Here is a 10,708-nt window from a genome sequence, read left to right as displayed (position 1 = left end):
GCATTCAACGATGGACCTGAGGTGTAGATTCATAGCAGAACTCATCAGCATAAAACTTTTATAGTCAATGGTTGTTGTGGATTTTCCGGGCTGTATAGCCGTGGTCTTGGCATTGTAGTTCCTGACATTTCGCCAGCAGCTGTGACTGGCATCTTCAGAGGTGTGGCACCAAAAGACAGAGATCTCTCAGTGTCACAGTGTGGAGAAGATGTTGGCAGGTAATTTATATCTACCTTCCTGAGTAAATATAAATTACCTGCCAACATCTTCTCCACACTGTGACACTGAGAGATCTGTGTCTTTTGGTGCCACGCCTCTGAAGATGCCAGTCACAGCTGCTGGCGAAACGTCAGGAACTACAATGCCAAGACCACGGCTATACAGCCTGGAAAATCCACAACAACCATCATTCTCCGGCCCTGAAAGCCTTCAACAATATATCTTTTATAGTCAGTTGGTCCCAGATTCATTCGGCGGGTTTCCTTGAATCAGTAGGCATTTTTCATAACTCACTTGTCTCAAATAGGGACTTCCCTAATCAAACTGCATTAGCAATGAATCGCGGCATTCGTTCCCCAGGTTGGAACTTCCGAAGAGGACAGCTTTGTTAGCAGGATGTCTATTTGACCTTCACCCGTCTGGATCTAGGAGCAGCTGCAGCTGTGGCTACAAGAAGAAAATAAGCAATGAGAGCCATTTATTGGCCAGTTGAACCCACTGTTAACCAGTTCAGCAGCCTTGATGCTGGAGCTCGTTTCTCACCTGTGTCCTTCCGAGCAGAGGATCGCCTTTTTCGAGATTCAGCCACGGAGACAACTGCAGGAGATTCCTGTGAGGCAATGGCCTTTCTCCTAGCCCTGGTGTTTGGGTTCCTGGCACTGGTTCCCCCAGCGTCCTCTGTCTTTTCTTGGGCAGGTTTGCCCTTCTTCTTCCTTCCTCGTGTTCCATCAGCAGCTTCCTGATAAGTGCCGGTCTTCAAGTTCTTTCTAGCCCCTGACTTCGTTACCTAGGAAGATACACAATATGGACACACGATCAAAAGGGAATGGAAATTGCATCTCTGCCATTCAAAGTAACCTGGAACACCAGCATGTCAAGCTATACATTTTATTCCTTTTTTAAAAAATAATTTTTTAAAATTTAAATTATGCTTAATAAACAGTTACAAATATAATATATTGTACAATGATATCAAATAAGTCTTCTATTACAGATGTTAAAGATAGTTAGCATACAATTCAATTCAATTCAAGTACCTTTGATGGCATACAAGGATCTAAGACAGCAAACATAGTTAGCATACAATATTATTAGTTTTCTTTCCAATGTTTGCTACCTATAAAAAATAGTTAAATAAATGAGTAAATTTTTTCTTAAGCATTATCCAAAGGCCTGACATGATTATTGAAAAATCGTTATAATATTATACTTGATATAAGGCTCTATATCTATATACATTTTATTCCTTGAAAAATATTTTTACCATTCCTTTCCACTTGGCTCAAGGCAGCTTTAATGCTTACTACACCGATTGCAGAGGACTGCATAGAGCCAGAGAGGTGTGTGGTCCCGAAAGCTCAGTTCAGATGCAAAGCCTAACTGGAGGGGGGGAGAAACCTTTGGGCATACGCATCCCACCCACCCCCATCCCTTTGTACACCATGATCTATTTAGTTACTACTACTTTTTTTTAAAAAGTGCCGTTTTGCTGTTGTGTTTGAACTTATGTTGGGGAGCAAAATCTTGATTTGCAGGATACATACAAACCAGGATTTGGGTTTCCTAGTAAACTGATTTGCCACAAAAGAAAAAGTCATTCAGTCGTGCCATATAGAGCATAACTGAGAGCCAGTTTGGTGTAGTGGTTATGAGTGGCAGGACTCTAATCTGGAGAGCCGGGTTTGATTCCCCACTCCTCCGCTTGAAACCAGCTGGGTGACCTTGGGTCAGTCACAGCTCTCTCAGAGCTCTCTCAGCCCCACTCACTTCACAGGGCGATTTTCATGAGGATAATAATGACACACTTTGTAAACTGCACAGAGTGGGCGTTAAGTTGTCCTGAAGGGTGGTATATGAATCGAATGTTGGTGGTGGTGGTTGTTATGGACAGAAGGAGTGTCTGAACCCCAACGATCCCCCCTGTCCCAGGCTTACTGACATAGCATCAATCTCCGGTTAGGCCTGAATGAAGCTGAACAGAGATTTGGACAACTTGAACAATCCGTTCCCAATTGCATGCTGCTTAACCTTCACGGGGCAGCCAGCTGCAGCCTATCAGCCGTTAGCCCAACCAACTTTGGGGCTCAAAAGGTGCCTTTGTGGAACAGCCAACTTCCTCTCGGGAGCTTCAAGCAGAAGGGAAAGCATCAGTACAACATGGGCCCTACCATCTTCCACCGCCCCCCTGGAAAAGTTGCATGCCAATCCAAGACTACTCAGCCAGCATTAGCTGCAATGAGCCCAAGGGAGGAAAAGGGGATGGAATTTGGCCCTTCAGCTCTAGTTGCTGACCCTCTCTGTTCCTGGCATTCCTTTACAGGGCTATTCAGAGGACAAGCAAAGAAATGGAGAACCATATATGCTGCCCTCAAGGAGGGTAGGATTAACTTATACTAAATGGACAGAAAGCATCTTTCCAGGAAGTTCCTAACCTTGGGACTTGATCCCTCCGGGTCCGCTTTTGTTTTCGACCGCTTTTTGCGCTGCTTTCCTCCTGCAATTAAAAAAAATACATCTATTTCATTGCAGAACATTGATAAGCCCAGGCTGATGAAAAACATCTTGCCCTGAACATCAAAATCACAATACATAAAAACGAAAGCCCAGGTACCAAGTATCTCAAACAAACATCATCCAAACACCTTTGGAAATAAAGCTGAGACTGAACGTCTGCAACACCATCTAAGGAAAATCAAAGCCACGCAGTGATGCATGTTTGAGCCTGAGCTATGCTTCTTGGCCAACTAGTTGCTTTGCAAGGCCACCCTATGGATTTTAACTCAGATAAATGGATGAAGTTGACTTCTAAGAGCATTCAGCCTTGTATGACCTGCTGATGGTCAGCAGCTGTTCAGGGGTTGAAGCCAGAGGTCCTCTTCTCAGTCCTGTTGCCCCAAGATCCTCTCGCCCGGATAAGGCACGGATTCAACCTGGGGCCTGGCACAGGCCAAGAAAAGCCTCCACCACATAGCTGTAAGAAGCATAAACCTCTGTCTCCTCGTTCACGCATTAAACTGTACTGAAATCTTTCCACAAAGACATTGAATTTGTTGCTTGGAGCTAATTCCACCTCCCAAGACAAAGGGGCCACTCCAGTCAATCACTTGCTCCCTTACTTGATCGATCGCTTGATCACTCGCTTGATCGATCGATCGATCAATCAATCAATCAAGAGTTGAGAATGCATCTGGTTTTTCTCCCCCAGGACTCATTAAGGTGGTATATCAGCGCCCATCTTGGCCCTCAAAAGCTCAGCTATCTGATGAAGAGCTCTGACTCTCAAAATCTTATACTTGGAAATCTAGTTGGTCTTTAACAGGCTACTGGACCCGAATCTTGCTCTTCTACTACAGACCACCACGGCTACCCACCTGAAAGTGCTTTGGGTGGGACTCTTGTGATTAAATACTTCTGCATTAAACAAATTCCCAGCACACAGGAAAACAATGTTTCAGAGGAGACTGCTAAGCTACAACTCTTGACATTCTAGTTTTTTATATGGAAGGATCCTCCCCCTGCAAAAAAGATCTGCGGCGTGGCTACTGCTGTAACCAAGTAACCAGTTGCCTGCGCGCTATCGATTTTGTCTATTCGTAGCATCTGTTGAATGGCTTCAGCTTAAAAACCTGCTCAACAAACAGAGAAGATGGATTAAAAGGACTGCCAGGTTGTTGCAGCACTTTCCTTCTGGAGCAAGGGCGATCTTGCAAACTGATGCTTACCTTTTGGGGCCAGCGGTCCAGGTTCCCCCTGTATGGAAGGAAAAGCATTCAAAATTGGATACGAGGAAACCTCCCCTCAAACTCTAATACTGGAACACTTTACAGTTTGCTGTCTTTATGCTGTCCTCCAGCTGTGAAGCCATTTGAAAACATTAAGACTTCCCCCCTCACCTCCCCTCCAACATCTGGAAGAGTTTTTAGCATTTTACTTTTTAAACATGAAGAAAAGTACCCAATGCAAAATAAGTCCTATAAGATTCCGTGGGAAATGGTGAGTTCTTTTTATCAAGTCGAATTATTATTACATCTGCACAACATCCTATAACTGCAGAATTTGGGTTCTCTAATAGCTGGGGTGGGATGTGTGTGTTACAGAACTTCTTTGTATTTAAAACACTGACTGAATTGTCCAGGGGAACTACCAAATGTTGGAGGAAAAAAGGAAAAGCTTTTCTTATATAACTTTTTATTTCTAAATTTTCAACTATACTACAACAATAACAGGATTCCAAACACAAATACCATACATGTAATTAGATAAATGACATAGTTACAGATCATAAATCATTAATAAAGGCAGAAGTCAATATATTTGTTAAGTATGTTATACTCGGTATGCTTAGCAGGGCTCATTTCGAGGAGGAACGCGCAGGAACGCAGTTCCGGCAGTTCCCCAAAGAGGTCACGTCAGGTGGCCCCGCCCACCTAACTCTCGGCAATTTTGGGCCCATTTCAGCCGGGATTGGGGCCAAAATGGCCCGGATCAGGCCTCTGATGGGTGGTGGATCACTCTCCCACTCAGCAGTGGCCCGATCCTGACCATTTTGGGCCCCTTTTCGGCCATTCTCAGCCCCTTTTTGCCATTTTGGGCTCAATTTCAGCTGTGAATGGCCAGGATTGGGTCCAAAACAGCCAGGATAGCTGATGTCAGGGGGTGTGGCACATGCTAATCAATTACGCCAATGACACACTTCCGGCGATGGCAAGGGGCTTGGCATATGCTAATGAGTTATGCTAATGAGTTCCTCCCGCTCTTTTTCTACGAAATGACCCCTGATGCTTAGTAATACAGTTTAGAAAGGGGAGCCATCTCTCCATAAAGAAACGTTGATAATTAGGATTCTCCGATGAATCTATTTGGTCTGTTATTTTGTCTGATATGAAGAGATCCCAAACTTTTAACATCAGATGTCTAATAGTAGGTATTCTGTCACTTTTCCATTTTTGAACTATGGTTACCTTAGCTCAGGGCTTTTTTTCTGTGGAAAGAGGTGGTGGAACTCAGTGGGTTGCCCTTGGAGAAAATGGTCACATTGCCGGTGGCCCCGCCCCCTGATCTCCAGACAGAGGGGAGTTTAGATTGCCCTCCGCGCCGCTTGGCGCGGAGGGCAATCTAAACTCCCCTCTGTCTTGAGATCAGGGGGCGGGGCCACCGGCCATGTGACCATTTTCAAGAGGTGCCGGAACTCCGTTCCACTGCGTTCCGGCTGAAAAAAAGCTCTGCCGTAGCTGCTGGTAGCATTAGTGACACAAGATCCAATCTATAAGTAGGTACATCGGCTCCATTCCATAAATTCAACAGTATTGTTTCAGGATGGCATTGGACTGTACAGCCTATTATTTTTTTCTATAGCGGTAATGACTTTTCCCCAGTACACTTGGATCTTTGGGCACGTCCACCGGAAAGCTTTTTTAAGATAATATGGTCAAAACTGATAGAAGACATGAACATAAATAACATATTGCAGTATTGGTATAATATCTAGAGTAGATCCTGTCATCTTGGTTGGAACGAAGAAAATGTGATGCTTTGACCTAACGTTCACAGTTTCATTTCCTACCTGGAACCAGATTGTCCTTCCGTTGGCATCACAGAGGGAATTCATGCCAGGAACGGAGTAGCACTGAAGCCACTCTTCAAAGGCTGCGGAATCGGCAGAGCTGTCGGGATTGTATCCCTTGCCATCTGAAACACAGAAGGAAAAGCGGCCAAAGCGGACTCCTAAATACTTCCTAATCAACCTGTAGTTTTGTCAAAATGTTGTAGCTGTTCTCTGCATTTTGAAAAACGATTTCCTCCGTAATGAGGACTAGAATCTTTAATTTGTTTAAAGGTTCTCAGATTCGGTTGAATTCGGTGCCTGTGGAAACTAAGCCACAGGGTGTGATAGTACGGTCAAATGGGCTCATAAAACAAACACACCCTGCACCCAAGTGTGAGAGCACACAGAATTGCTGGGCGTTCCCTCCTCAAACTTGCTTGCATTCCAGGCATGATAAAGAAGTGTCCGGCTGCTTCTTGGTCCTCCTCTGGTGGTAGCTAGAAGCAGCATGAGGGCTAGTTTACAGGTGCCTGACTGTCACTTCCTCTCTCCTGTTATTTTTCTCCCAACTGCAGGTCAACAACAATCCAGATTCCAGCCTATATCCCATGGCAAGAAATGCAAAATTCCATCAGTCCAGCCCTTACCCTGACGAACAACCTCCATAGGCACCATGTGGCAGAGCTCCAGCAAGTCCGGATTCTCCCGTTTGAGCTTCACCTTTTTGCTGAGTGTCGTGGCGGAGCTCTGTGAGGGTCAAGACAGAGGTTAAGAAAGGAGGAAGCCCTGCAGACAGGCAACTTCAAGAGCTGGCAAGCCACAAACCCTCCTCTCCCCCAAGCTCCCTCGTTTCCAGCTTGAAGTGCCCCATTACCAGATTAGCTTCTAAACGAATTCTGCAAGCTGGTTTAATGATACAGATTAAATTAGTTGTATGTGGATTTGCCAAACAGTTAAGACTCTGCTGGCAGGAAAGGTGGCAGGTAAGGTGGCAGGTAAGGGCAGAAAAGGTGGCAGGTAAGGGCCAAACTACAAGTGACGCCTGACACAGGTTGGACACTTGTCAGCTTCCCTCAAGTTTTGGCGGGAAATGTAGGCAGCTGGGCGGAATGTTGGACAAGCGACAGTTGAAAAGTCCGTTGGACAGCAGTCGGAGAGCCAAGCTGCGAGACCAGGACGCCTACATTTCCCATCAAAACTTGAAGGAAGCTGACAAGTGTCCAGCCTGTGTCATTCGTGTTATTGTTATTATTGTAGCTTGGCCCAAAGACAGACAGACATTTCTCCAACCCGCAATATTCTCAGCTAACCAGCACTGGAACTGTCAATCTATATACAAGGCTTACATCCTTTGGAGAGCTTTGACTTTGGAAGTCTAGGGTTCATTTGGTAAACCAGATCAGATAGATGGGTAGTTGCTCCAGCTTTAATTCTAGGGTTTAAATCATCCTACTAAAAGGAAATAGAAACTCTTACTATCAGGAGTTAGTGCTTCCATTAAGAGACCTAACTGGGGAACCGACAAAATTCTTCCAGTCTCTAACCACCCAGTGCCTCTCCTGGAACAAGTTAATCTCTCTTTTCAGAAACTTGTCCAGAAGGAACAGGGTATGAATGCGGGGTGAGAGAAAGTTTACTACTTACCAGGATATTCTCCCAGCCACATGAAATTATGGGTCTCTTTTTTCCTGGATGGTTTTAGGGGATAATGGTAACATTATCAGGGTGATTGTTGTTGTGGGGATAATAACAACATACTTTGTAAACCGCTCTGAGTGGGTGTTAAGTCATTCTGAAGGGTGGTCTGAAAATCGAATGTTGTCGTTGTTGTTAGTGAAAAGCAGCTCTGGAACTTGTGATCAAGATTGGAAAAGAAAAGGGGACGGGGTGGTGGTGATGACCTTTAATGTTCTCCCTTCTGGGTATCTGCCTGCACACTGTCTCATGTCCTCCTTGTTTGCTTTCTCTCATTTGGGGGGAGGGAGGTAAAAAAACACAAGTACCTCTCGGTGTCATTTTTTCCATGAAAAAACAGCACTCAAAGAAGCCACGGAGGTTCCCCCCCTTTCCTTCTCACCTGCTCCCGATGTTGCAAGCTCTCCAAAACAGTCCGTGCCTCCTCAAAGGGTGGGATTTTTAACCTAAAAGGGGCCCCAGAAAAGCAACAGTCACGCTTGCAAATATTGGCTGTCCCAGTGATGTGATGCACTAAGACATCGTAAAGCAGCATGCACCAGAGACTCCAGCCCATGCTCACTGAAGCTAGGTGCTATCCCAGAAGCACCGTTTCAGCTCAGCAGATGTGCAGTCAATGCTACAAACAAGAAGCAAGACCTAGGACTGTTTCCCTCTTCCCTCCTGCTTTGCATAAAGGCCTCACATATGTTCTCTTTTTGCATCTCTCCGCAGACAGGCCAATGGGGACCTTCCGTACTTGGTCATCGGCGCCCCTAAATCTACCTGGCAAACTCCTAATGGTTTGGACTCCAGCTAGCATTCAGCTTGGGCTCACCTGTAGAGGATTTCAGCCCTCAGGTAGTTGCCAATACCGTTGAAAAACTTCTGGTTCAAAAGAGCCTCACAGATGGGCCTGTTGAAAGCTTTATCCGAGAGATTCTTCAGTACGTTCTCCCTACAATGCAGAAGGAGTTTGTTCAGAGGGGCTGAACATGGCTGGAAGCAGGGACACAATGAACCAATTGCAAAATGGAGGTTAACTTTTTTTTTTAAGTAAAATGTTTTGCCTAATATGTTTTCAAGGACTAAATCCAGCATCACAAAGGGGCGAGTGAGTTTCCAAACTCACCAGAACTCTTTGAGGTGAACTGAACACTGAAAGTTGCCTTATATCAGATTGTACATGAAGGAAGAACTAGACAAAAAAGGAAGAGTTAGGGAGAGAAAAAAGCCTTCTGCGGTTCCGACAAAAAGGTCTGTTTGAAAATGAAACCGTGGACGTTTGGTGCAGACTTAATTAGATTAGGTTGTGGTAGTGGTAAAAAAAGATTTCAGGTTGCGTCGAAGGGGACTGCAAGAAAGGAAATATATAGACAGAGCCAGGTGTTTCTCGGCTTCATCTCTAGCACAAATATTTGCATCCAGTTATTCTCAGAACATTTTACAGTTTGGGAGGCACAGAAGATACACAGCTCTAACCACCAAACGACAGCCCGATGACCCGCACAGGCATATATCCAATTTGGGCAGACAGAAACTTTTGATATTTCTCACCTGAATTTCTCGTACTCCAGCATTACACACGGTCCACGGTTTGGTTGCCACGAGCCATCCACCTCCCACCCGCCGAAGCGCCGGACGTCCACGAAACAGAGAGCTCGGGGTGGGCTCTCCTTGGTGTAAAAGCGCAAGTGTGCGTGCTTTGGGATCTCAGCCGCTAGAGTCATCTTGAAGCTGCCGGACATCCCAAAGCGGAAGATAAGACCCATTGGCTCTTGGCCTCCCTTCGGGCCCTGTGAGCCACAGTCCTGCTCTTTGCAAGAGGGGGAATTTCCCCATTTGACCGGCGTCAATGTCAGCTTCAACTCTTTGCCCCGCGACGTGGCAGAGATCAGATATTCCTCGCTCTCAAAGGGCACATCTGAATTCTTGCTCACCTGCGATTTCTCCACTCGTCCGGAGAAGATGAGCCCGCCACACATGTTGTTGATGTACTGGCTGGTTAAAAATAGCTCTGGGCCCTCTGGCATCCTCAAAACCTTGATAAATTGAGACAGAATGGGCCAGAGGTAGGTCAGGCAGCATCTACGGACCAAGTGTTATTTATTTGGAAAATTTCTATGCTGCCTCTCCAGGGAAACTGCCTGAGGCAGCTTACAAAATAAATCGTCATAAGAAATTCCTGACAGTTAGACTGATCCTTCAGTGGAACAGTATAGTGCAGTGGTTAGAGAGTCAGACTATAATCTGGAAGCCCTGGGTTCAATTCCCCAGTTGCAGAGTAGCCTTGGAGCAATGCCTCTCAGCCTAGTCCTGCCTTACAGGGTTGTTGTGAGGAAAAACTCGGGAAGGGAGAACCCTGTATTTCGCCCCTGCACTGATTAATCATTGGTTAATTAATCTGCATTGCAGGAAGGATGTGATATCATAGGCAGATGATTTAATAACTTAGCTGATTCTCCAAATTTCTTTTAAGGTTTTCACAGCAAGATCTGGATCGTTTAAACAGAGTTTTAAAAATTGCAAACTTTTTTTTAAAAAATGGCTGGCTGGCAAATAGCTTCTGTGACTTTCCTCCTTTTCTGATTTAGGGTGAAAAGGGGCAAAAATTGCTCCCAAGAGTTCCCACTCTGCAGGCACTCTGTATAAGCTCAGAGATCCTCTTTCCTACGACTTTCTTCGAGGTCTTAGCTGCTCTGCCATCAAAGCTGCAACCGAATCTAAACCTTAGTGCAAAATACGTAACTCTCACCTACCGGCTAGCTCGTTTCTCGTGCGGCTGCAAGCTGCTAAGCAAAATACTAGCATTCCAGAGGAACAGCCCGTTCCGACGTGTAAGTGACCCAGGTTTGCAAAATACAGCCCCGAAAAGTAACGAGCTCCCTCCAGCAAAGGGAGAGTTGCAGCGACCGCCTTCTCTGCTCCCGTGGGCAAAGTACACTGCAAAGACTCTTGGGAGTTGTAGTTCCTTGCAGAACCCCCCCCCTTCTGGGTCACATGTTTGATTTCCCTTCTACTCTCCCTCTGGACCGTAGCCTTTACTGCTATGTACTGTCTGTTGCTGCAAATATGATCCAGCTGGGTAGCTTCTGTGTTGTTTAATATGCCAGGCTGAGAATTGCTTGTGCTCTGTTACAGCATTTCTTCCAGTCTGTACTGGATTGCTGCTGGTTTTTACATTTTTTAAAATTTGCATTCATGTACCGGATTACATCGATTACTGAGATGTCTTTGAAATTGACTGTACTGACTTACACTGGGTAATCT

At 45.4% G+C, this 10,708-nt stretch overlaps 1 protein-coding gene across 1 annotated transcript; it reads right to left on the bottom strand.

The window, feature by feature from the left end:
• Positions 1 to 356: 356 nt before the first annotated feature.
• On the bottom strand, positions 357 to 10,348 carry NEIL1 (nei like DNA glycosylase 1). Its single transcript, XM_055002160.1, has 10 exons — positions 10,198 to 10,348; positions 8,996 to 9,480; positions 8,277 to 8,396; positions 7,842 to 7,905; positions 6,412 to 6,511; positions 5,783 to 5,907; positions 3,942 to 3,969; positions 2,652 to 2,713; positions 763 to 1,006; positions 357 to 666 (listed from the first exon to the last, which is right to left on the bottom strand). Exons 2-10 carry the CDS (start codon positions 9,469 to 9,471, stop codon positions 620 to 622), a joined length of 1,266 nt encoding a protein of 421 aa, XP_054858135.1. The 5' UTR covers positions 9,472 to 9,480; positions 10,198 to 10,348; the 3' UTR covers positions 357 to 619.
• Between the last annotated feature and the right edge of the window lie 360 nt (positions 10,349 to 10,708).

Source organism: Eublepharis macularius, chromosome 18 (genome assembly GCF_028583425.1).
Source record: "Eublepharis macularius isolate TG4126 chromosome 18, MPM_Emac_v1.0, whole genome shotgun sequence".
NCBI classification, from domain to species: Eukaryota; Metazoa; Chordata; class Lepidosauria; order Squamata; family Eublepharidae; genus Eublepharis; species Eublepharis macularius.
Note: the sequence above shows the minus strand (reverse complement) of the source record. Positions and strands in the feature narration are given on the sequence as shown.